This window comes from Patiria miniata, unplaced genomic scaffold (assembly GCF_015706575.1).
Source record: "Patiria miniata isolate m_02_andy unplaced genomic scaffold, ASM1570657v1 HiC_scaffold_5, whole genome shotgun sequence".
Classification (NCBI taxonomy): Eukaryota; Metazoa; Echinodermata; class Asteroidea; order Valvatida; family Asterinidae; genus Patiria; species Patiria miniata.
Window position 1 is genome coordinate 3,578,928 of NW_024037072.1, and position 27,969 is coordinate 3,606,896.

Below are 27,969 nucleotides of genomic sequence, written 5' to 3' on the forward strand. Positions count from 1 at the left end.
CGGCGTGACATGTGTCATGTGCATTATATCTGAAGTGCTCTATCTAGAGAAATGCAAGTCTGATCGTGTTGAATCTTGGTATATACATTGAAAGGAACGTTTTCCAAGAAACCACTTATGTGATGTCGTGATGACGTCATTACGTGAGTTGATATGGATTTCTAAATTTTCAATCTTCATTTTATCTAGAAAACAAAAATGTAAAATCAGTATTCTGTTTGCAGCATGTTAGGTTAGGTAGGTCATGTTAAGTGCACAGAATATGTGAAAACAAAATGTGTGCAGTCATTATGACGGCATAAAAATGCAATGTCCAAAAAAACCATAAGTTGTCTTATTTTCATGACCTTTTGTTCGTACATGAAATAAGGGAATAAATGTGTGCTCGAGAGGTTTTAATCACTCTGTTTAAGACCGCTTAGAGTCTGGGTGCTGATAATTACCCGAGCCGGGGGCGAGGGTAATTATCAGCACCCAGACTCTAAGCGGTCCTAAACAGAGTAATTAATACCGATCGAGCACATATTTATTCCCATTCATAAATATATTATTTCCATTCAAAAAAATATAATATTTCGGTCAAAAAATCCCGATTTTGTTTAACAAGTTCGCTTCATGTTTTTTTAAACATCCCTCTAGCTAAATAATGGAGTGTTCAGCTGACGATAAAGATGTAAACAACCCTTTTATGGAGATTGACGCGCGCGTGGCACGTTCAACCAATAAAACGGTAAGAGGCACTGGATTTTTAGGAGTCCACATTTTATGTGACACTGGAAAAATGTTTAAGACCAGCTAGCCATGTCTTTATCATCCGTTTAAGACCGGCCACGTGACGGGCCTTCGACCAATAGGAATTATGGCTAAACTGTTTGAGGTATTTATGAATTGATTATTTACATGACTGCACATGGACAAAAAATAATAAAAATATTGTATTGTTTTTGTTCGTCTGTTGGTCTTTAAAACTTAACTTTCGGACACCTTTACCAGTATTCTGTTTAATTAACTTGTTGAATTGTTTAATAACACACACAGAAAACTGCATATGAAAGAGTGTTCATTCGTTTTTGCCAAATTTTGCGATGAATGTTTGAGGCCTGAGGTTGTCAAGTTGGCCAAGAATCCAGGCAAGTCGGGTTATCGTAGTTATAAGAAAGTGATAGCTTATGTTTTCAGGACTATAGTGTGATATATAAGCCCGGTTTGAATGAAAAAAATAAAGCATTAACAGCCATCATTGTCGTTAGGACCTGAACTACCTCGTTTTCATGTGCCAAAAGTCAACAGGTTCCCGATATTAACGTTGGGGACGTTCGTTCAAAGACTAGTGTTGATTAAAAACAGTGATGACCGAAGACTAGTAGTTTAAGAAAAACTAATGTAATTTTTGAAATAATAGTGCCTTTGGTAGAAAAGAAAACAGTTGTGGCACGTACCTTGTAAAACTCTGATTCAATCCTGAAGGTCAAGATTTCCTGAAATTCAATCAAAAATACTCTGCTCAGACCTGTGTCTACGACACCGCTAATCCCCCGAAACGATGCACATCGAACGTTTCTCTAATAAAGGCCGATTGCCTACATGGAGATTTTGAAAAGCACCGCGAATTCGGATTCGACCTAGTTTTACGACAGGACAAGACAGGACTTGACGTCAACGGATGCCACCATTCGAGTATACAAAGACTATTTTGGACCATTAGAAATGATGCGGGTAACAGAACAAAAGTTCTAGATTATACGAAAATAACCGACTACGGATAAAAATCTTCAAAGCGCGGGGAGTCAAATACATAATGTAAAAAAAAATAATAATAATGTAAATAATACTTCTTATTGTTATGTTATTGATTTTGCGATGTGAATTTAAAAATACGTACTTATTAATTAATACATATTCAGTTGATGTTTGAATTTTGTTTTGTATGTACCCTATGTGTCCTGCGTTTCTTTGTTATTGGTTATCTTTTAATACTTGTATATATTTTTAAAATACATTTACACCCAATCACCCATCAAGAATAGAAAAAGGAAATAATTTTCAACTTAGTTTACGGTCCCATGATTAACTGCGGAAACATGCCGAATTGTTGAATTGTTTAATAACACACACAGAAAACCGCATACGAAGAGTTTTCATTCGTTTTTGCCAAATTTTGCGATGAATGTTTGAGGCCTGAGGTTGTCAAGTTGGCCAAGAATCCAGGCAAGTCGGGTTATCGTAGTTATAAGACAGTGATAGCTTGTGTTTTTAGGACTATAGTGTGATATATAAGCCCGGTTTGAATGAAAATAATCAAACATTAACAGCCATCATCGTCGTTAGGACCTGAACAACCTCGTTTTCAAGTGCCAAAAGTCAACAGGTTCCCGATAAGAACGTTGGGAACGTTTGTTCAATGCGCACGGGTCGCAATCTGGCACCGCGTTCGCGCACGTGCCTACAACATGGCGGGTCACGTACATGACATGAACTTAAATATTTCAATATAGCGGGTGCATTTTTGGGGAGCATGACCCGCATAAACTGGCATGAAACGAATCAGAAATATTTTTTTAACAGAATCTGAAGTGGCCACTGTTTGATTTTCTTTAGTTACTGAGCCCGGAGCATGAAAAGGTTGACCTTCATAATGTGTGTACCTTGCAGTTGTGCGCTACGCGGCGCTACAGGATCTTTGCTCATGGACATAAAAATTAATGACGCGCTACGTGAAATGAAACGCCACTATTTGTAATGTACATAGTACTTTAGGCCTATACCTCGTGATAGTAAATTGTGGCAGTATGGTATGATGTCTGAATTTTAATACTTTGAGCTATACAATGAAATATTTGTGGAGAGTGACCCACCAACAGAGAGTTAGACCATGGAGCTATAACAGATGGCGACTAACGATCACATTATGGTAATTGGTCGCAGCCTATTCATCGGCCGGAATTAAATATCTTGTATCTTCGGGGGAAAACTTGCCTGTAGTCTAGGCTCCTCCCAGGAGTATGACTGGGTCTACATGTACATCCCATTGGTATTGGAACCTGCGATGGACTGGCATTTTATTTTAGGGAAACCGAAGATAGACGACATTGGTTCCGGAAAAGATCTCTACACACCCATAAAACCCTACCGTGCAATGCGCGTGGGCTGCACTGGCAGCTGGTGGAAATGAACCCGGTCGTGAAGCCGTCAACAGTAATAATTTGATGAATTGACGTTGATTTTCCTCAGATGTGAGTACAGCTTACTTCTCAGGGTCTCTGCTCTCTCCTCATCAGCCGAATAAATAGTTGAAAAACGTTCAATTTTTAAGCCAGAGTAGCGATTAGTACTGCATGCAGGCTTGAACACAGTGTACGCCAATTTCCCTGAAGAACCCCACCCATGATTGCTCATTTTTTTCATTACGCGAACGGGGAATTCCCCTTTGGGTTGCAGACGAGTAAATAGGCCCCAAATTGCCTACGCCGGCCAAATCACGATTTACATGCCCTCAAAATCTTCAGTATTTCAGAGTAGTGTGGGCCATGAACGGAGGGTTTGTAAAAAAATATGGGTGGAAACCGTGCACAGGACTGGGAGCTTGCAGTTGTGTGTAATTTGGATGTAATTTGGACCCTAAAAGCGCTCTATTTTGCAATGGAGTGTAGCCATCGTTTTTTCAAAATGGCGATGGGCTTCAGGACTATTTTCAGGGGTGATCATCTTCTGATGGAAATTTCTCCTAAAAGTCATGGGTTGACCCCCCCAAAAATTGAACAGAAAATGAAAGATGATGAAATAAGCTTTAATTTGAAGTGTGTCTCGAACACCTTGGAGAGTTGTGAGTATTTTTCCCGAATTTTTGAAGCGGGAACATTTACCATTTGGGTCTATGGAAGTTTATTTACTGGTCTGCTACCACAGAGATCAGTAGTCAATGCAGAGCCGTATAGGGCGCCCTCTCTACTTGTCTTGATAAAGTTTAGAGCGCCCTCTCTGTTTTGTAAAAAAAAGGATTTACTTCTAATATCGATAGAGGGCGTCGTTTGCACTAGCGTTACTTTTCCGCAAAAACGAGTTGCTTTCGATGCGTTTTGCTTAGGTTTGCCTTCTCAAGGGAAAGCATCCTGTACGCGTTTTTGATATAAAATGGGAGTGTTCAGAGATACAGCAAGGGCACGAAGTCCTAGGTAACTACTTAATCATGTACTTGGCGATTTTTGACATTACAATTTGAGTTAACGACCATTTCATTCTCAATTCTCATGACTCTGGAATCACAATTCACTAGCCCCACTAGTGTGGCCGTCGGTATGCTGCGCTGAACCTAAGGCCACACACCGTGGTACCGCGCGCTACTGAGGACGAAGTTTTCATAAAATTCAGGGCAGTTTCTTACATTCTCAGTTTCTTACTTTCTTATGGTTGTATTCTATGATGTCTCACCAATCACTTCTGGAATGCTAAGGTCTAATGATGTTCCATTTTCCGAGATATTCTTCAATCTTTCTGGAGTCCATATGCACTCGTGAAACGTCTGGTGATGGCAGCCATTTTGAATGGGACAAGAGATGACCTCAAGCTGTGACGTCGCGTGTATGCAAATTGCTTGTCGAGCGCGTGAGGGCGCGAGTTGCAAATGCGACGGCTGTTTCCTGTACCATGCATTTATCGTCAGGGGGGCCACGTGCACCGATCTCTATTCAGGATCTACGGCACAGGAAACAGCCGTCGCATTTGCAACTCGCGCCCTCGCGCGCTCGACAAGCAATTTGCATAAACGCGACGTCACAGCTTGAGGTCATCTCTTGTCACATTCAAAATGGCTGCCACCACCAGACGTTTCACGAGTGCATATGGGCTCCAGAAAGATTGAAGAATATCTCGGAAAATGGAACATCATTAGACCTAAGCATCCCAGAAGTGATAGGTGAGACATCATAGAATACAACCATAAGAAAGTAAGAAACTGAGAATGTAAGAAACTGCCCTGAATTTTATGAAAACTTCGTCCTCAGTAGCGCGCGGTACCACGGTGTGTGGCCTTAGGTTCAGCGCAGCATACCGACGGCCACACTAGTGGGGCTAACAATTCACATGCATGCACAACGCGCGCTTGTCGGACTTTTCGCCCCATTTCCACTTCGCCCCATGTCACTTCGCTCTATCCCCACTTCGCCTAATCCCTACTCCTAGAACTATGAGGCTCCACGTAGTGGAGCCTCATAGATGAAGAACCCCGCAAAATTGTTTTCAGTACAAAAATGTCCATCAAAATGCAGACATTTCCTACTCCTAGAACTATGAGGCTCCACGTAGTTTGCCCCTAAACTCCGTACTCCACAGTTTGCCCCTAAACTCCGTACAATACCTCATGACATACTCACGTTATGTGCACCCAACAAACATCGGTGGATTCTGGCTTTTTTTCGGCAAAAATGATGGAAAATATGCCCTTTCCGCACTGATCCAACCTAACACTTGAAACGAGCACGCGCGCAGAATGATCGCAGTCATTTTCGGTTCGATCGCTCGGAGCGCGCCGCAGGGGGGATGGTGTAGGAGCGGAACGAAAGTACGTCCCCCCCCCCCCCCCCCCCCCCCCCCCCCCCCCCCCCCCCCCCCCCCCCCCCCCGCGGCGCGCTCCGAGCGATCGAACCTGAAAATGACTGAGATCATTCTGTGCGCGTGCTCGTTTCAAGTGTTAGGTTGGCTCAATACGGAAAGGGCATATTTTTAATCATTTTTGCCGAAAAACAGACAGAATCCACCGATGTTTGTTGGGTGTACTCCTAGAACTATGAGGCTCCACGTAGTGGAGCCTCATAGGTTCAGAAGCCCGCAAAATTGTTGTCAGCACAAAACACTAATTAAGTACAAAAACATCCATCCCAACCAGGCCGTTTTCCACAGAACCGCTGCACAGTTTGCCCCTAAACTCCATACAATACCTCATGACATACTCACGTTATGTGCACCCAACAAACATCGGTTGATTCTGTCTGTTTTTCGGCAAAAATGATGAAAAATATGCCCTTTCCGCACTGAGCCAACCTAACACTTGAAACGAGCACGCGTGCAGAATGATCGCAGTCATTTTCGGTTCGATCGCTCGGAGCGCGCCGCGGGGGTATGGTGTAGGAGCGGAACGAAAGTACGCCCCCCCCCCCCCCCCCCCCCCCCCCCCCCCCGCGCTCCGAGCGATCGAACCTGAAAATGACTGAGATCATTCTGTGCGCGTGCTCGTTTCAAGTGTTAGGTTGGCTCAGTACGGAAAGGGCATATTTTTAATCATTTTTGCCGAAAAACAGACAGAATCCACCGATGTTTGTTGGGTGTACTCCTAGAACTATGAGGCTCCACGTAGTGGAGCCTCATAGGTTCAGAAGCCCGCAAAATTGTTGTCAGCACAAAACACTAATTAAGTACAAAAACGTCCATCCCAACCAGGCCGTTTTCCACAGAACCGCCGTTTTCCAAAGGTTGATTCTGTCTGTTTTTCGGCAAAAATGATGAAAAATATGCCCTTTCCGCACTGAGCCAACCTAACACTTGAAACGAGCACGCGTGCAGAATGATCGCAGTCATTTTCGGTTCGATCGCTCGGAGCGCGCCGCGGGGGGTATGGTGTAGGAGCGGAACGATAGTATGCACATGCGTACAAGTGCAAGTACGTACCCCCCGCGGCGCGCTCCGAGCGATCGAACCGAAAATGACTGCGATCATTCTGCACGCGTGCTCGTTTCAAGTGTTAGGTTGGCTCAGTGCGGAAAGGGCATATTTTTCATCATTTTTGCCGAAAAACAGACAGAATCCACCGATGTTTGTTGGGTGCACATAACGTGAGTATGTCATGAGGTATTGTATGGAGTTTAGGGGCAAACTGTGCAGCGGTTCTGTGGAAAACGGCCTGGTTGGGATGGACGTTTTTGTACTTAATTAGTGTTTTGTGCTGACAACAATTTTGCGGGCTTCTGAACCTATGAGGCTCCACTACGTGGAGCCTCATAGTTCTAGGAGTATGTTGGGTGCACATTACGTGAGTATGTCATGAGGTATTGTACGGAGTTTAGGGGCAAACTGTGCAGCGGTTCTGTGGGAAATGTCTCCTTTTTGATGGACGTTTTTGTACTTTATTAGTGTTTTGTGCTGCAGGCAATTTTGCGGGCTTCTTGGAGCCTCATAGTTCTAGGAGTAGAACTATGAGGCACAGTTTGCCCCCAAACTCCGTACTACACCTCATGACATACTCGGGTAATATGTGCAGAACAAACATTGCTGGATTTTGTCAGTTTTTGGCCAAAATGATGAAAATATGCCCTTTCTGCACTGAGCCAACCTGACACTTGAAACGTGCATGCATATGATTATGATCCAGCGATGATTTTCGGTTCGCTCAGAGCGCGCCGCGGGGGGTACGGTACAAGCGAAATGATAGTATGCGCATGCGTACAAGTGCAAGTACCGTACCCCTGCGGCGCGCTCCGAGCGAACCGAAAAATCATCGCTGGATCATATGCGTGCACGTTTGAAGTGTCAGGTTGGCTCAGTGCGGAAAGGGCATATTTTTCATCATTTTAAATATTGTAGATCATGCAGCCTCCGTGGCTAAAAATAAACATGACGACAGTGATGGCCCTTTTTCAAAGCTCGGCTTCGTTTCCCATTTCACTTTATCACTTTTAGCTAATTTAATGTTCTAATCAAATTTTTAAATAGGGCCTAAATCACTTGCTTCGTAATATCATACAGTTATGATAGGGGCCTAATACAAACAATTTAATAGAAAATTATGATGAAATAAACATTAATTTGATGTGTGGCTCGGTCCCTGTGTCTCGAACACCTCAAAAGTTTGTATTTTTCTGAGTTTCTGAATTGGAAGCATTTAGTATCGGGGTCTTTGGCAGTTCATGACTACATGTAACAGCGAAGTGGGGCTCGGATGAAGTGGGGATGGGGCGAAGTGGTGAGGGGCGAAGTGGAAATGGGGCGAAGCGTCCGACACCCATGTACAACAATACAACCTACAAACTTGACCGTTGACATACAATGATGCATGACATGGTCAGATGGTTGAGGCATGGTTGAGGGTTGTTGAGATAGTCCCATAAATGTGACTGAAATACTGGACTACCTCCGTATTACATCATGTACATTCTGTACATATTGTCTGTGCATGGATAGTCCCGTTGCTGGGGGAGCTGAAAAATTAATTTAACTTGATCAAAATTATTGCAAAATAGCAGCACATGTTTCAAATTTGCCACAACTACCAAAAAGGTTCATGATTGCCAAGGCCTTCCACGCCTTGGTAGATAACGCACACGTTGGGGGACTTATGGATTTAGAGTTAACTTAACGTAAATGACAGTGTGTTTGACTTTTAAACAACACCAACCCAAATTTCACCTCTGGTTTTTCAACAGCAAAAAAAGCAGACATCCAAGTAGCAGCAGCAGCAGCAGTAGTGACAGTGGTAGCAGCAGTGATTCCGACTCCAGTGGGAGTGACTCAAGTAGCAGCAGCGGCAGCAGCAGCAGTTCAGGATCAGCAGCAAATCGCCGTGACGAGCGGCGTCGGAACCCCAAGGAGAGTCACAGGAGCGAAGTGGTGGATGACAGGGACCGTAGGGGGTCGACAAGGAGGAATGAAAGTGATGAAGATGAGGAGAAAATGAGGACTAGCTCAAGAAAGAGGGTTCCGTCTCCTCACAGCCCGGCTGAACCACCCCCGGAATTTGAACCTAGGTAGGCATTCATTCTAAACTCGCAAGGCTTTTTTGTGTGCAGAAGACCAATGTAACATTCCTTTTACTTCAGATAAGGTTACAGCAAAGCTGGACAATTTCAGCAGGGCTACAAGCAGGCATTACATTCGAGCAGTACAGTGTGCCGTCACAAAACACCTCATGGAGAATACAGATATATATCAATCATTCAATACAATTTTGAAATCTTTGTGGTCATTAGCCCTCCTATGCAAACATACATTCTATTCAGTCAAAGTCAACCAAGTGACTGTTTTTTAACCCGTAAGATTTCCAAGCCCACATAAAGCAGGATTGACTGCCTTGGACTGCTTAAAGTTACAGTCCATCATTTGTAATTTGTGCATTTTGTTTGCTTGAAGCAACAAACATGCTCAAAATCTAAAGAAGGGTGCTGAACAACTATCCTGATGAAGTTTCAGCTCAGCTTCAGATGTACATATTGAGAAAAACAACATTCTAGAATCTCGATTTCAAATCAAAAGTTGCTGAATCATGTTTTGAATTGGGCCTGAATTCAGCATCCGAGACACGTTCTCACTGAGCTGATTGCAGCTACGCGATGTCGCGCACTGATCCGACGAATTATAACAACCGCGTGTGCGTCGTGTCAACGCTTGTGCGTCGTGTCAACGTTTGTGCGCGCTTCGTGGAATAAAAAAAAGGAACTACTAACGGAAAAGCCTTCTTTCGTTGATTTCTTCAAAATGACAGCATGCCATGAAAGAATAATTTCACAGAGAGTTTAGTTCCCTTACTGTCTTTCAATCAAGTTGCTTGCACTTAAATTCGTGCATAGAACAGGTCCCACTTTTTAGACGAATCGGCTATAGTACAAAGCTACTGCTCCTTGACAGATTATCCATACATCAGCTAGCAGAGTGCTTTCACCATTGAAGAGGGAATTAATAGGGTGGCGAGATTGGTCTTTTACAATATTTTGTGTATGTGCCAACTTTTGGCTTGAGATTCTTAAAACAAAATTGTCATTTTTTTAACCCACAGATCACCCAGAACGCCCCCGGTGGCCACCCATAGATCCCCAGCCCAGGACAAAGGTTCCAAGAGGTCCACCCCTCGCTCCCCCATCCAGGACCCAGACATGGAGATGACCAGTCCAGGCAAAAGATCTGAGGACGAGCTCTCTATCGGACCTGACGATAAGGACATGTATCAGGACGAAGACATGCCCACACATCCAGAACCGAAGAAGACGAAATCTAGCAGGTACCAACAGCATTTTCCAACAGCAGCTCATTAAAGTGTCTAACATGTGCGTCCAAATTTACGGAATTGCCCTTTCTACACTAGATGTACTCCATTATTTTATTTATAAATTCTTATGCATTCAGAAAATCTGTTCTCGTGAGTGAGTTGAAACAGAATGGCCACGCAGTAAAATTTTAATGATCTAAATCTGATTATTCCCAATTTGTTGTAAGCTTTTGAAAGATCTTCCCTATTAACATTGTGTACTTGTGTTCTTGCCCGTACCAGACCCCAAGCCTACAGTGACAGTGAAGGTAGCGGCTCAGACAGTGACGACAGCTACTCATGGCGTGCTCAGAGAGTCAAATCTGTGCTTCAAAGTCGCGTTCACAAACCCACGGAAGAACGCCGGCGCCACAGATCAGCTTCCTATGAAAGGTACACTGATACTAATTCTAATAATCTAATGATATCCACCACTGGCAATTTATGTTTGATTTTGATGAGCTAGGAATTGAGCAACTGCACTTAACAGGTTTATCATGTTGAAAATTATCGAGAAAAAAAGGAGAAATATAATTGCTGATTTTTTGTCTTGAATAGCACAATTGGTTTTTAGACAGTTGTTATATTAAATTCACCCAGAAGGTTTTTGGCATACTTGTAGTCTTTAAAGATATAGTCCGTCATTTGTAATTTGTGCATTTTGTTCGTTTGAAGCAACAAAAGTGTTCAAAATCTAATGAAGGATACTGAACAACTAACCTGATGAAGTTTCAGCTAAGCTTCAGCTGTATATTCCGAGAAAAACAGCATTCTAGGATCTCAATTTCAAATCAAAAGTTACTGAATCATGTTTTGAATTGTTTTGAATTGCAGCTAAACGCGACGTTGCGCACTGATCCGACGAATTATAGCAACCGCGCTCGTGTGTGTGCGTCGTTCCAATGCTTGCGCACGCTGCGCCGAATAACAAAACGAACTACTAATTTAAATTTTCCTACGGTGCGTCTTAAGACGCACTGTTGGAAAGGCCTTCTTTCATTGATTACTTCAAAATGATAGCTTGCCAGAAAGATTAATTTCATAGGGAGTTTAGTCCACTTACTATCTTTCAACCAAGTATGTTTTTCAACAATAATTCGCCAGTTACTTTTCGGATAGCTGCAAATGATGGACTATAGCTTTAACTCTTCAAATCCCTTCAAGTTTTGCCTTGACACTTTGTCAATAGACATAGCAGACACACTACACAAAATATTCAAAGTTTTCCCATGTCCACTGTGCTGTATCCTTTATGGCCTTGCGTTTGGCCAGGCAGGCGGGCCGTCTGGCTTACTCCACTACACTCCACATGTGCAAGACTCATCGCCTATTGTACACAGCACAGTTCATTAACACTCCAACCCTTCACTTGAGAAAACCTGAAAGGTTTTGAAGCGTGGCGCATTTTTTAAGCCTGATTTTTTTCAGGAGGGTTTGTCCTTGCCCTTTTAAATCTGACAAGCTCCAACCACAAAATGTCTCTGGTGATTTTTGTTGATCTGTGGAGTGACAAAAATATTTCCTGTTCTGCTGTTGGATCTGGTGAGATTAAGTAGCCGTTAATATTGCTGGTGCATAGGGAATATTTTTAACAAGGTAGGGATTATTTTAAAAAAAAAACTACAATTATTTGTAAAAAAAAACAAAATTTAAAATTGAAGCTGAATTGATTTTTCTTTTGGTCTGTCAGAGAGGAGTTTGAATCCGGTGGTCGTTTCCGTAGCGTGATTGGCACGACCATCAAGCGTCAATCGAGACCGGACTCTCCTGAGAGTGGGGAAATCACTGGAAGCGAGGAGGAAACGGAGAGCAGACACACTGACAGAGATGGTGGCAGACATAGTGATAGAGACCCAGGGGAAAAGGGGTCATCACAACGCAATAGGTAAGAGATAGAATGTCTTTGCATATTCTGGCCCTCTAGTGACTAAAATGTGTCCAATCCCTGCTCTGGAGGGTACTAATTTGTGGTTAGCCAAAAAATCAGCTGGAAACAGTTGCGAGCAATGTACATTGCAAGAGATGTTGGCTGGTATCCTGTCTTTGCAAAGCGTATGTTATCTGTGCTAAGTTTTGAGCTTGAAACGTGGGAGTCCATGAAATGGGCCCCAGCTAATTCAATATGAATGTGAATCGCAATATTATGCATGCAAATAGACTGAACATGTGAAATATTGAACCAGTGAGCCAAAGTACCCCAATGCGTACTTTAAAAACATAACCAGCATGCAAATATTGATGAAAGTCTGTCGGAAATGATGTTTTAAGAAATAGTTTACTCAAATGAGGTAGATATATATTTTGTGTATAAGTAGTATATTAGAATTTGACTCCGAGGGACAAAACCCTGCTATTACATTAAAATTTCTTTTCAGAAAGCAAAAAAACAATGTCTCTGTTTCAAATAAATAAATAACCTTAAAATAATCCAATTTAATAAAAAAAAAATCCCTAAGCTTCATAAGTTTCTGACTTATTCACACCCCCAGAATTGATTGCAAATCCTGCAAATTTTCATGGAAACACGGTGCACATTTTTTTACTTCTATCTGTGTGATCAAGGGACAGCAAGAGAGAGCGTGATAGACACCCAGACAGACCTGGTCGTAGAGACAGAGGGGGAGAGGAACAAGACAAGGAGGAGGATTATCGGGAGGCAGAGAGGAACTTCCGTAAACGTCGCTTTGAGAGAACCCAAGAGGAACGGTCCAAGCAGGATAGAGACAGGAATACCAAGGAGTAAGGGTCCAATATTGTTGATCTTGGGAAGCAAGTATCCTGCGTGAATCCAATGTAAAACCATCATATGGCCTTTACACCCCAGTCAGTGGTCTACTTAAACCCTGTCTATAGCCTACCACAACCCAGTCTATGGCCTTCCATCTGTGGTCTACAATAACCTAGTCACTGGTCTACTATTATCCTTCTATGACTTACTATGGCTTACCGCAACCCAAACCACGGTCTACTGTAACCCTGTCTATGGTCAACTGTAACTCTGTCTATGGCCTGCCATGGCATACCACAACCCACTCTATTGTGGCCTGCCAGATCCCAGTTCATGGCCTACCATAACCCAGGCCATGGCCTACCATAACCCAGGCCATGGCCTACCACAGCCCAACCCGGCCCATGCTGTACTGCAACCCAGTCTATGGTTTGCTATGGCCTATTACAACCTATCCAATAGTTTACCATAACCCAGTCCATGGCCAACCATCACCCATTCATTGACCCCTGTATCCAAGTCCACGGCCTCCTTTAGCCAAATTCAAAGCCTGCAAATTATTCACCCGAAAGTTACTGCTGTCGTTTTACCTTTTAAGGAGATTCTCAAGAAGGAGTGAGAGAGATGAAGAGCCAAACAAGAAGCAGCCGGATGAGGAACCACCCGCCGCCAAGAGGAAGAAAGAGACGCTAGACACGCCCCTTCAGAGCAAGACGGGCGGGGCATACATCCCACCGGCGAAGCTACGGATGATGCAAGAACAGATGACTGACAAATCCAGGTAGGGTGTGGACTTTTTTTACCATTTTTTTTTTCCTGATTTTTGTTGTATTTTCAATTTGAAGTTTAAAAAAATCAAGGTAACACTTGCGTTTCAGAGTTGCGCTGCCCCAGATTCCAAAGATTTGATAAAATATGTGGCAACATTGAAACAGTTTGGAGCAACTACGTCGAAAGATCGACTGTTGTAGTCTGTCGGAATCACTCCAGAGTCTACTCAAGGAAAAATTAATACATAAAAGTCCACCTGTTTGAAGTAGAAATCTATTCGGGTCGACTCGAGTCGCTCCTTATTCACCAAGATGTTCATGCTCTTTGTCTTTTTTCTTTCAGTGTGGCCTACCAGCGTCTTGCCTGGGAAGCACTGAAGAAGAGCATCAACGGTCTGATCAACAAGACCAACGTTTCTAACATTGGTAACATCATACAGGAACTGCTACAGCTCAACATTGTCAGGGGAAGGTAAGCTCTTTCTTAAAAATATTTTTTCTATTCTGGAGACATGAGTGTCTTCATGAAAAGTTGTCAAGGTCGTCACAAGCAAGAGTAGAAAGCTGGGACAACAACTACCTTTTTATCAAACATGTAGCGATGACAGACTTCCCATTTGGATCCCAAATGTTGGGATTATGTATACTGAGCTTTCATAGCTGAAAGTTGTTGTCACTTTGTTCACCGTAGTGAAGTTTAAGCACAAGTTAAATAGACATTTTCCTGTATCCACCATGCTGAGGAATCCTACAAAGTTGACTAAAACGTCTGCTTTTAAAGGTTCACAGAAAATGTTTTATTGAGGGATCAGAGGTTTGTATCTAAGCACTTGCCGTGTGATGTAGCCTTCTGCAAGTCACTTACCCTTGCTTGCTTCTCTCCACCCAGGAGTATAAATGCTTACTGGCATGAGCTGCAATGTTCTCAGCCATTTCTCGTCAGAAAACCAAGATGAACAAACAGTTGCATCAAATTGGCTTGGGACAAACATTTTATTTTGAAGAGATAGTTAGTTAAATGTTTTCTTATTCCAAAGTTGTGTAATGTTTTTGTGCTAATATACATCAAGTCTAAATCACCACGTGTTGTTTTCTTGTTTGTTTTTTGTTTTGCAGAGGTCTTTTGGCTCGTTCCATTATCCAGGCGCAGTCTGCGTCGCCTACTTTCACACACGTCTATGCAGCCCTGGTAGCAATCATCAACTGCAAGGTAAAAAAACAAGGATGCACCATCAAGCTCGTATTTTGGGGGTAGTTTACAAATATCAATCATATGTACAGGTCACCACAGTCTATATTCTATTTTCTGTTTCAAAAACTTGTTTGGCATCCTACATAGACCTTGCTTCATCTGCAGTTGATCAGCAGTAGATCACTTGCAGATAAGTCGTGGGAGACAGATTGTTTCATCTTACAAATGTCATCTTAACTCATACCTTTTTCAATTTGTTTTTGTCAATACATTCACGTTGGTCTCCAGACGCAGATTAAAACTTCTCTTCTTTATTATTGTTGTTGCTTTATTTATCTCAATGTTGTACTTTTGTCATCCTAGTTCCCTCAGAATGGTGAGCTGATACTGAAACGCCTGATCATCAACTTCAAGAAAGGATTCCGTCGCAACGACAAAGTGATGTGTCTGGCTGCAACCAGGTTCATTGCACACTTGGTCAACCAGCAAGTGGTAAGTCAGCCGTTCATTTGACAGTTTGTTTGTAAGAAAGAATTTCTTGAATTGAAAACTTGTGGTAAATTTGTTGGGGCTTTGGCTGCCAAGCACAGAAACTTGCTTAGCTTAGAAAATATATACCTCGCAGAAATAGGTTACCAGCCAAAAATTCTGTAATTTTTTTGCTAGTGACTGGTTGTCAGTTTTATTTAACTTGTGAAATTGACTTGTTTTGGACTTGAACCTGCGACCTACAGAACACGGTACGGTTGCTCTTCCAACTGAGCTATCCAGCCCAAAGTTGGTGCTGTGGAGAGAAGACAATGAGAAGACATTGCAATTTTGGAAGTGGGAGGAAAACCCCAGAAGAATATTCCGGGGGAAACCCACGGAATCAGGTGGGGACTGAAAACCCAATCCACATGTGGCCAGGGCAGGAATCGAACCCGGGTCACAGCGGTGGAAGGCGAGGAAAGAACCGCTGTGACAATCTGACTCCTCATCTAATTAATCATGCGCACTAAAGGAAGGTTCCAATCTACAAGGTGCAAGAAGATGCCCTTTTTACTTCTGTTGATATTGTAGAACCAGTAACGTTTTTATTAAAGCAAATGACTCCTTTGGTGAACTTTCTCCTCCTTGCATCTCTAGGCCCACGAGGTGATCGCCTTGGAAATCTTGACCCTGCTGCTGGAGAACCCAACTGATGATAGCGTTGAGGTGTCCATCGGCTTCTTGAAGGAATGTGGACTGAAGCTGTCCGAAGTCTCACCGAGAGGACTTAATGGTAAGATCCCATCAGAAATCAAAAACCCTTGTCTGACCGAAGTTGTCGTCTGAACTGCAGATCCCAGCCACTGTTCCCCCACATGGTTTTGATGCCCCAATATTGTACGAAGAATGTGCAAATAAGTATAAAGATGTTGTTAGTTTCATACATGTAGTTGGATGTTTGGAGATTCAGGAATGCTACAAAAATCGCTGAAGTGTTTTAGTTGAAACACCAGGTTGTTTTCTGTTTGCTCTGAAATCCGAACATATTTGTTTTCCAGTTGATTATAATCTAAACCTGGTTCTAGCGCTACGGCAATCTCAATGCTTGTCTTTCTGCTTGAAGTAATTTTTCTTTTTCTCGGATTTCCTTTTTGATCCCTTCTTTGTGTAGCCCTCACCTTGAGTTGCCCTTTATAAGGGATTTGTGATGGGCGACTCTCATAAAAAATCCTGTTAAAATAAAAACTCTCATGCAGCGTGTTATTACAAAAAAAAAATCGTAACATGAATTTAAGCTCAAGGCATCTCCCAAGGTGTTTTTTGGCATGGAAGTTTCTTAATCCTCCAAAGCCCTCCACTTTGTGGGCTTAAATGGTACATTCCCTGACCTAAACCTTCAAGAGGTACCAAACTCCATGTGAAGTAGCATTGTCTGGGCTGTACCTTCCTCAATCCTACAAAATCCTCCAAATCCTCCCAAAATCCTCCAAGCTTCCTGGTGAATTTCCAAAGAACTTGGAGGGTTTGGGTTAAATTTCTGAAGATGAGATGTGCACATGGAATTTTTAATATGCCCATTGTCATTTTCTTTTCCTTCTCTCTTTTTCAGCAATCTTTGAGCGTCTCCGCGGCATCCTTCACGAGGCTCAGATCGATCAGCGTGTCCAGTACATGACAGAGGTCATCTTTGCTAATCGCAAAGACGGCTTCAAAGACTTCCCTGCTATCCTGGTAAAAATATCGAAATCCATCAAGATGCGCTTTTGTTTTGAAGTGTGCTGTATGACAGGACATCTCAGTTATCCAGTAGAAGTAGAGGAAATGTCAAGCTAATCTAATTCTGGGGTCTTTTTGGGGGGGGGGTAGGGACTTGCAAAAGTGCCTCTGACACAATCATTTCCAAGCTGTCTGTTACTTGACCGGCCCCCTGGATCACCAGTTGCCTGATCAATTCTGATGATTTCTTAACCCCATGCGCACGGGAAGCGGTCATGGCCGAGGCCGCTAATCCTCATTGGAATGCAGTTGCCAGCTGTGGTATGCCGTGGCACACAGCTAGTGGGTAGTTCCACAGCTGCTGCTTTTGTGCAGTCCCGCTACCACACAAAGGCTGTGCAGTCATGCGGGCCACTTGCTCTATGTGTGGAGGAATGTCCCCATTACACCCCGTCCTTAAGGGTTAAGGAACATTGCAATGATGCTGAAAGTAACCTTCTTCGACTTACTTCAATACTATACTTTTCTTTAATTATTTAATTATTTAATTTTATTTAATTGATGAAGTCTTTGTTGTTAGGAAGTTTGCTTGAAACATGGCCATATAATGACAATTAACATTTTAGTGTTTACGTCAACATTTAGAATCTTGTGCAATTGAAAACTTTAGAATCTTGTTAATTTGAAAATTAGAATCTTGCGACAATTGGAAAATTAGAATCTTGTAAAATTAGGCCTCAAATCTGGCTTTGTCCAATTATACTATGTGCCCTTCAGATGTTAAAAATGTCCCACCTCATGGCAGCCAATAATTTTCACTATTTTTATATGAATTTGTCCTTTGTTTTCCAGGATGGTCTGGATCTAGTGGAGGAATCTGAACAGTACACTCATCTCCTTACGCTGGAGGACAACTACGTGCCTGAAGACCTGCTCAGTAAGTCAGGGAGCATCCCAATTACACGGCTACGGCTGTCTGTAATATGTATGCCTGTATGCAGTGGCTATAGCCACTTCCACAGGCGCTAGTATATTGTAAGCCGTAGCCGTTACGTAGGTTCTTGTTTTTACCCCAGTCGCCATATTGGTGTAGTGATGATGTCCTCTGGTAACTAAAGATTACCTCTGCCATACTCTGGAAGTTTATACATCATTGCCTTTCTAAAGGCACATTGGATCGTTTTGCATGCATCCCAAAACTAACCTTCTGAATTCTTGTCAAAAAGCTTCCTTGGATTAACGATCGTACTGGTACTAAACACCCTGTGAAATTATTCCGTCTGGCTTGATGTGATTAATAGAAGAAATCAAGAAATGTAGGTGATTTCCAATGACCAGTCAATTGACTGATTTTTGGAAATAAAGAGTTGTAGAGATGAAATTGTGCTTTGTGATAAAAAAGTTGTGCATAGTTTTTCACAATTTTTGCAAAAATGTGTGATATCCACTGAGCTGAAACGTCAACAGGTTAGGTGTTGAACATTCTTCTTTGGATTTTTTGACTGGGGTTATTATTGGAAATGAACAGAATGCATAAAAAGCAAATGATCTGCCTTCAACCCTAACCCTCCTGGATCCTTCAAAATCCATCAGGAGGTATTGAAAAAAAAATTTCCAGTTGATTTAAATTAGAGCCCAGCAACCAATAAAATTCAAAGATACGTTTTATACTCGGCACAAGAGCAATCCTGAGTGCAAATTTGTGACATCATGGTAATGTTTCACGCTGGAAATTAGCCCAAAACTGCACATATTGTAAATGCAGTGAATTGTGCTGCAAATATTTTGTGATTTCAAATTCACATTTGTTTTTAGCTTGAAGTATGAACTGGTTTTACTTGGAACTTTGTGTCCCTTGAAAGCTAGATTTTCTTTAAAGGAAATTTACCCAAACTGTACGGTCAATTCCACATGATATGGCACTTAATGTGTGCTTGAACTGAAAGAGTTATAAAACTTGGAAAGCAAGATTCTGTTAAGGAATTCCACAGTGAGGCAGACTGAAATAGAAAGAATTTTTTGCTGGTTTCCAGCATAGGGGAGGATTTTTGAAGATCAAAGAAGCTTTTCAAAAAGGCCTGTAAATGTTAAGGGCCAATGAAAAATACCTGCTTGACTGAGGATTTTAAATTTGATGTTTTGTTGCAGATATTTTCAAGGAGGATCCCGAATTCTTGGCCAACGAGGAGAAATACAAGGCCATCCGCAAGGAGATTCTCGGAGAGGACAGCGACGAGTCCGGCTCAGAGGGAGACAGCGAGGGGGAATCGGACAGTCAGGATGAAGAGTCTGAAGACGAAGAGAAAAAAGGTCAGGATGCTTAGAGGTCAAAGGTTAAGGGTCATACAGGAATGGCTGAAATATTATCCAGTCAAATTGTGAAACTTGTGGGTCGTGTGTGACAAATGGTGGTTCAAGCTATGTTTCACCCCTCCCATTAAAAAGGCAGCCAGTGCAATGAAATACTCTTCCCCTTTATTCCCTGTCCACTTCATTAGTCCACATGAAATTTTGTTAGCCCTTAGGATTAGATGTTTTACAAGCTAAACACATCTTTACAACTACTTAGTCATTTAGGCAGTGACGTTGCCACGGGGGGGCGTGGGGGGGTGACAGCCCCCCCCCCCATGAAACCTTGTCGCCCCCCAGTCGCCCCCCCCCCCCCCCCCCCACTGAGATTTTGAGTTTCTAAAAAAATTATCATTGATCTACATGACGCCCCCCCCCCATGAAATGTTCCAGCCCCCCCCCCCCTACTGAAAAATTCCTGGCTACGCCACTGCATTTAGGGTAACAGTGGCAAGCAGGTTTTATAGACTAGTCCCGTGAACAAAATTAGAAGCCATTTTTGAGGTGGAACCACATCAGCAGGCATGCTGCATGCGTTCTTAAAGACAGGGCGTGCGTGCATTTTGATAACCCTTATTTGTTGAAGGAGCCCGGAGTGCGTGCGTACTCGCATGAGCCTGTTGCCACCTCAAAAAAATGACTGTTACTAGATTGGTCTATACCGATAGGATGCTCACTAGACAAGTGAAAAAATAGACTGTCCTGCCTGCAGTAATTTTAACTAGCGCTTTTACACCAAACAGTCAAAAAGAAGTTGAACCCCGACTTGCCAGGGACTAACCTTTTAAAAAGCAATGAATTTTTTAATACAGATATCCCAATAACATTTATTAGAAGACAAAAAGTGTTAAAAAGTTGCTGTGTCTATGCTCTTCAACAAACTTGACTTTTTCCACCTGATAAATTTTAATTTGAGTTTTATTTAACCCCCAAATTACTATATGTCCCTTCTGTTTTGCGTGTCTGGCAATCTGCTGCAAAAAGGCTTTATTTTTAGTGCCTCTAACTTGTTGTTTGTTGTGCCGCGAAATTGGAAATTGAAAAACTTTTGTATTTATTAATAAGTAACAATTCGAAAAAATTTCAGAGTAAAAGTGAAAATAATAGCATTAACTTTTATCTTTGTCATACAACTATGTACAGAAGCTGAGAAGATGGAGATTTTGGATCAGACAGAGACCAACATGATTGCCCTACGTCGCACCATCTACCTGACTATCCAGTCCAGTCTGGACTTTGAGGAGTGCGCTCACAAGATGCTGAGGATGGACTTCAAACCAGGACAAGAGGTTTGAATTAGAAACCAATTTTGTCTCTTGCTGTTAGCTTGATCCTTGTTGTGAATAGACCATTAATCATGTTGCGGCCATCTTGTTTTTTTTCCCCATTCAAATCAACGTTACCAAAGTGAGGCTGGAAGGAAAAATAGTCTGGTTCCTTTTTGCACAAACAAATTATCTTTCAGTACTGTTATTGGATACGGGGAACATGACTGAAATGGTGGCAGCATGATAAAGGTCCATAGGACAGATGTTCTGCTGACAGAAAATCATTTGTTTAACCGCAACATTGGTGGAGTTAGGACATTCCTGATTTTCACACCATTTTGACCCAGATTGGCCTTTGGACTTGTGGCAGGTTAAAAAAATTGACTCATTGATTTGCGCCACAATTTGTTTTAGCTAGTGAGGTTTGCGGTAACACCATGTGGAATAATCTTGTCTGGGAAGATGTCTGTTCAGTATGCTCTGATCAACTGCTCTCTCCTGAAGACGATCAGCGATACTGATTGGAACGTCAAGTTTCACAACCAAGTGGTTCTTTTAAGAACCACACCTCTTCTCAAAAGAGATTATTCCACATGGTTTTATCGCGAACCTCACCATTACATAACACCACCATGCAAACTTTTCAATGTTACTTAATTTATTTCAGACAACACTGCTTTGCAGTGACTTGCAGTCAATTTGAGCAAATTGAATTGTGACACCTGCAATTTCAGAGGTTGTGAAAATTGATAATAAGGCGTCAGGATATTTAAAGGGAAAATACAACATTTGCAAACATCAAAAAATATAACTACCAAATTATTTTTAAAATGTCTTGCTGGACTGTTAGTGAATGACAGTATAAAGCATCCGGTAACATCATGGTACTTGGTGTGCTGTCATTTTCAAGAAAAGTGGCATTTTCGTATCAATTTTCAACGCTGGTCAGCCCACCAGCGTTGGAAAAAAACTTCTTTTTTTTCGAATTCTGGCCCCAATTGACCATATTTAGTTAGTCTGCATTTGTTTGCAATCGATTGCAAACCTATGAACGGGTACAAGCCAGCTAGACTAGTTCCCTGGCCTTGTAATTTCCCAACGTCTATAAATTGCTCCGTTTCATCTTAGAAGGAGTCGAGGAACCAGACTACAGGAAAACGATTGTTTTTCTTGGTTTTTATAGCATCTACGAACCAAAAACGCCAAAAAAATCAGTGTAACAATATTTTCTATATTTTACCAACCCCCCAAATCCATCCATTTCTGAAAATTACAGCAAAAGCAAATGATGTATATTCCCTTTAATAGACGGTTGCAAAGGTTTTGAAAAATGGATCATAGATATAGTTTTGCTTTGTTTTTGTCTGAGAGTGTCGCTTGTATCAAGTCTGGCTAGAATCTGAAACATCTGCTTGAACTTTCTTGTTTGAATTGTTGCCACCAACAGAAAGAGGTCTGCTTGATGATCCTAGATTGCTGCGCACAGCAGAGAACCTACGAGAAGTTCTTTGGACTTCTAGCCCAGGTTGGTAACATAAAATGCTTCAAAACATCTTATTTTTCTCAAAATTTCACAGTCTAGAGTTTGTGTTTTTTTTACCTCTTTTAATGATATAAACTGAACAAGAAATTTGGTCATATGTGGGAATAAGATGTTCCAATTGAATATATGACACTCATTTCAGAGTGATGTTCTAAAAACCGCACCAAACCACATTTTACCAGGAGCAACTCATGTCAACCCAAATCAAATCTGGCAAACTGACTGGCAAACAGGCCAATCTAATGTATTAATTTTCAATTGACTACACCCAGAATCATTTAGCACGACTGCAACAGTGGATTTTTTGCTTGCAGTTGCTCCTTATTGTTTCAAATGTCCAGCTTAAAGAGGTTGTGGATGCTCGAAGACATTTCCGTCATTTTTCGGGTATATGTAACCTCTTTAATACAAATCGTTGGAATGCTTCGCTTTTGCCTGACACTTGAGTGCCAGTCTGAAATCAGTTCTGCATCTGCTAGAATTAGTTGCCAGTCAGGATCGCAGGATGTTATCATTTGAAAGTGAGATCTAAAGGACTTGACCTGACTTGAGTTTTTATTTCTTTTTACCAAAATCTGACCGGTTTGGAAATACTTTTGTTGTTGTTGTTAGCGGTTTTGTCAGCTGAAGCGGGAGTACATGCAGCAGTATGAGATCATCTTCCCAGACCAGTACGAGACCTGCCACCGCTTGGACACCAACAAGCTCCGTAATGTAGCCAAGTTCTTCGCTCACTTGCTTCACACCGATGCCATATCATGGACCGTGAGTAAATACACACAAAATATCTGGAAAAAAAATTGATAAGAAATCTAAGGTAGTAATTCTACATTTTTTGTTTTAGAAATGTAAAAACACAAGGAATTCTCAGTTGAAAAACAAGTGCTGTTCAAGGTGCAAATTCTGCTTTGAGAAATAAAATAGCTTGTTTCCATATAAAATAGAAACCGTAATTACACCCTCCAGATTTGCGTAAAAAGATTACATAGGTGGGTAAAATAACCTCCACTCCCTCCTCTGTAGCCTCCCATTCCCCAAATCCCACTAAGAGAAAAATCCCCCTAAAGTATTCAGTTATTTGCAGTAGCTTTATCAAAATTCGTAAATTTGACAAACTTACCCCAAAATTGAGTAGCTCAGTGAAATTACTTGCCCTCAAAACTAACCCACGAGTCCCTGTACTGCCCAAAACTGCCCTGCCTGTTACTCCCTGTACTGTCTGATACCGCACGAGCACTCTATGGTTTTATGGATGCATCAGGGAATGAATACAATGTAATACAATGTAGTACAATGTAATACAATGTAATACAATGTAATACAATGTAGTACAATGTAGTACATGTGCTAATGGGTTAATTTCTTCCAGCGTTTCTGTGTAATGCCAGGCTCCCTTTGTGCAACACTAGAATGATACCAAATTACGGACACCTTTGTCTTATACCTTGCCTATTATTTGTTGGTTTGTTATGACAGGTTCTGTCTGCCATCAAGATGAACGAGGAAGACACTTCCTCATCCAGTCGCATCTTCGTCAAGATCATGTTCCAGGAGCTGTCGGAGTACATGGGGCTTCCGAAAATGAATGCACGACTCAGAGATCCGTAAGTTTTAAAAAAAAACTCGCCACTTGCACGTCAGTGAATAGGCTCAAGCATAATAAGACTTTTCTCTGTTGGGACGTTTGCAGTAATGGGCTCATACCAAAAGATCTAAGCGTTGACCCTCCTATGCAAACATGCATTCTGTGCCAAGTTGTCCTTTCAGTCAAAATCAATCAAGTGACTGTTTTCAACAGTTAAGAGCTCCCAACCTACATTAAGCAGGATTGACTGGTTGTGACTGTATATGTATGTAACTTGATACAGATATGCTTTGACTGTAGGTGATTGATAAGCCAGCTGTGCCTGCCCCTTGTATCCTTTTGTCTGTTGACTGGTTTTGACTAGTCACAGTGCTTGCTTGGAATACGATCTGACTGTTGGTGACTAGCCTGTGCGAAAGGCATGTCAGGGGAAGAGGATTGATTTGTTGACTGTGACTGATCAGATAGCAGAAGGGCTAATAAGTACTAAGGTCTGTGTTATACTCATTGAAAATATGAATGCAAAACTCACATTTTTGATGTCAAGGTAAGAATTGGCACATCGCAATCTCAGTAGATTAACACACTTCAACTCTGGCAAATTTTGCCGTGAATTTTTTATGATGTCAAATTGGCTTTACGTTTCTGCTCACGTGAAGTACAAACCAACCTTTGTTTGTGATGGATTACTGTCACAAAGTAACTGGTTTACCGTGTGGTCTCAGATCAGTGTTGACAGTTCCTCTGCTTATTTAAGCCCTTCGTCAAGCATTCTGTCTTTGTTGTATTGAACCTAGGACCCTGCAGCCGTTCTTCGAAGGCCTGATGCCCAGAGACAACCCCGCCAACACGCGCTTCTCCATCAATTTCTTCACCACCATTGGACTTGGCGGCCTCACGTAAGACTTTGATTCAACAAACTCACAGCGTTTTCCCGACACTAACATTCTTATCTTTAATAAGAAATAAGAAGGATGCATTTGGCATTAGTCTGGAGTAAATTTCTGAGGCCTTGCACTCAACGATATTGCGAAGATTGTCTTCTTATTAATGACATTTTACTCTTAACCTCCAGAATCTTGCGATGAAATTGGCGTATCAGAAACTCAAAGGCAACTTTTTTACTCCATTAAAATCAGCTGCACCATGTTCAAATGTTTTCATAATTGTCTGAGTTTTCTTTCACCATTTAAGCACTGAAATAAAACTTGAAGGATTGTATTGGAGGAGAGCCAATATTAGTTTTGCAGGCGAATCAATATAAGTTTTGAAGAAGCGCCATGTACTCTTTTGCAAGTTGTGTAGTGTGGTTCTGAAGAGGAGTGGCATTTCAATCAGTGTGCTGTATGTCATCTTGTGAAGACAGCTGATAGAAGAGACATATCAAAGTGGCAAACTCACTAAGCATATATATTTACAAATCATCATTCATAGAATATATGTTTGTCCTCAGGGATGACTTGCGAGAACACCTCAAGAACTACCAGCGAGTCATCATGCAGCAGCAGCGACCAGTGGAGAGTGACACTTCTAGTTCCAGCAGCAGCTCCAGTGAATCCAGTGATTCTAGTGATTCCAGTGATTCGAGCGATTCTAGTGATTCCAGTGACAGCAGTAGCTCGGGTGAGTTTGAAGTCATTCTTTTTTATTCTACTGATTCCGGTGATCGTACTGATTCAGGTACCTCGGGTGCCTTGTGAAGTCAGCCTTTGTGATTGTAGTGATTCCAGTGATCACACTGATTCAGGTGATTCTGGTGATAGCAGTAGCTCAGTTGCCTTGTGAAGTTAGTCTTTGTGATTCCAGTGATCATTCTGATTTTGGTGATTCTGGTAAAAACAGTATCTCAGGTGCCTTGTGAAATCATTGTTTGCGATTCTAGCAATTCTAGTGATCCTACTGATTCAGGTGATTCTGGTGATAGCAGTAGCTCAGATGCCTTATGAAATCATTGTGTGCCATAGTGATTCCAGTGATCCTACAGATTCAGGTGATCCTAGTGATAGCAGTAGCTCAGTTGCATTTTGAAGTAAATCTTGTAATTCTAGTCATTCCAGTGATCTCAGTGATTTCAGTGATCTGATTCAGGTGATTCTGATAATAGCAGTAGCTTAGGTGCATTTTGAAGTAAATCTTGGCATACTTTTGTGTCATTGGATCTTGCACAATGGGGAGTTTTGAGGAGTTAAGAACGTTCTTTGAAAACTTATTTTCTGGTGATTTAAGGTCAACCTAACCCTACATTCTCTATCAAACAGCACTTCTGTCAGTTCATGTTGATCACTGGGCAGTGAACATAGAACGGGCCTCTTCCACTCTATTATGTCGTTGGATTCTTTTAGATTCAGCAAGATGTGCAGAGAGTATGTTTCTTCACGTTTTTACACCGAGTATCATCAAAAAGTGGACAGAGCAAACTTTGAAACACTGAAAAGTAAAAGTTTGCAATCCTCTTATTGCCAAACTTCCTGAGTACACTTGAAGTGACCATACAGAAAATAGAAAATGAAAGATTGATCGATCATTTATTTCTGTTCCCTTTTTTTTGTTAGAGAGTGAAGAAGAATCAAAACACAAAAAAAAATCACGGACAAAGAAACGTGGTGCCAAAGCTGCAAGCAGAAGAGAAAAACATACAACAGAACGACCCATTGAACGTCCGAATGACAACCGTGTGGACAGGGATAGAAGGAGGGAACGTCAAAGGGATCGGGACTATCCGGAAAATCGTCAGAATTACGATCAGCGTGATCAAAGAGGGGAGGACGTTGCTAGGAGACGTCCAAAAGATCACAAACAGAGGAACCAAAACAGCCATCGCGACGAGATCGTCAGTGATGAAGACGATCGGGAACAGCGCATCGATCGCCGTGATCGACACGGTGACAAACGCGACAGGTCCAGTAACGGACGGCAAGAGAGACACCGTGATAAACACCAGGAGGATACACAGGACCGATATGATGACAGATCACCCCCAAGATTGGAGAGAAGGTCTGCCAGAGATAACGACCGAGAACAGTATGATGAGGAACAGAACGATGTAAGACAGGAGACGAGCCACAAACGGCGCACCGATGGTCGATACGAGATAGAAGACAAAGAGAACCAGCGACACAGAGACCGTCTGCGACAATCCCAAAAGAGAGTGGATGATCGCGACGACGTTTTGGAAAAACGAGAGAGTTCCAGGAGGGAAAGGGACTACGATCGCAGCTACTCAAACGAAAAGTCAAGCCGCGAGAGCTCAAGCGGAAAGTCGCGGAGACGCGAGTACAGTGATTCCCCGGATGATAGGGTTAGACGCGAGCGTGTACGTGACAGACGCTGATAAACAGACTGGTTACCAGGTAGCGGGGAGCCAGCTGTTGAATGCTGCCCTCGCAGAACCAGTCTTGGTCCAAATTACTGCTGATATGAAATATCCAAAGTGTTTCCACATCAGGAATTACTATCCTGCAAACTATATACAAAAAAAAAAAATTGGCAACGTATCTGTGACTATTTTGAAAGCGTTTTCTTACCTCCGTAGATTTACATGTAAATTGATGGTAGCACCATGTAGATTTTAGATATAAGGCTGTTTGAATTGTTGTGTTTTTGATAGAAGACATCAACACCTCCGAAACATATTTGCATCATATTACTCCTGTACTTAAAAACACTGCCACTTCAAGTACAACTGAACACATTTATTACGATATGTGTAACTTTGGGAGTCTATGGAATAGCCGCTTACACAGCAAGCATCTATGATAAGCGTGCAGACTCGGCAATTAATTATGCAAAACACGACTGCGTCTTGACCTTCACATTCTGACCATTTAGCCAGCGCCTTCTATCGTGTTTTCGGTAACCTGGCAGCCAATTGAGCAATCAACAGCTAAGGCAAAAAAAAAAAAAAAGTCGGTCTCTGGTCAGCGCGTGCGTCGATTTTAATCATGCGCGTCAATCTTTTTTTTTTTCCAAAATGTTCCGCGGTAGCTCCAACAGCGCCCTCTATTGCCGCACCTCCTCAATTTTTTTTTACCAAAGAGCACCAAGGAATGGGAAATTGCACCAAGGCAAATGATCGAGAGCACCAAGGCAAATTATGGAGGACACCAATGTACATGAGGACACCAAAAAAACAAAATAGTACCCCACCTTGTCTGTACAATCCAAGCTTGAAGGAAAAAAAAAAAGCCAAAAAAAAAAGCCGCGTCCCCGCGTCAATTCCGGAACTTTGGTCTGACCAGAGACCGAATATTTTTTTTTTTGGCCTAAGGCCGAATTTCTGCTCATGACGTCACAGTTTCTAAAATCGACTCCGATTGGCTAGCGCGCGGAGTCGCACAATAT

The 27,969-nt window shown here is 42.0% G+C and overlaps 1 protein-coding gene across 1 annotated transcript; it reads left to right on the forward strand.

Moving 5' to 3' along the window:
- The first annotated feature begins 4,004 nt into the window (after window positions 1-4,004).
- On the forward strand, window positions 4,005-27,579 carry LOC119741599 (pre-mRNA-splicing factor CWC22 homolog). The gene is made up of 21 exons (XM_038217414.1): window positions 4,005-4,172; window positions 8,412-8,732; window positions 9,758-9,979; window positions 10,250-10,399; window positions 11,697-11,891; window positions 12,569-12,745; window positions 13,333-13,515; window positions 13,848-13,976; window positions 14,621-14,714; window positions 15,060-15,188; window positions 15,825-15,960; window positions 16,777-16,898; window positions 17,736-17,820; window positions 19,032-19,193; window positions 20,376-20,521; window positions 21,948-22,025; window positions 22,656-22,808; window positions 23,520-23,647; window positions 24,426-24,527; window positions 25,082-25,251; window positions 26,181-27,579. Exons 1-21 carry the CDS (start codon window positions 4,132-4,134, stop codon window positions 26,957-26,959), a joined length of 3,702 nt encoding a protein of 1,233 aa, XP_038073342.1. The 5' UTR covers window positions 4,005-4,131; the 3' UTR covers window positions 26,960-27,579.
- The last annotated feature ends 390 nt before the right edge of the window (window positions 27,580-27,969 follow it).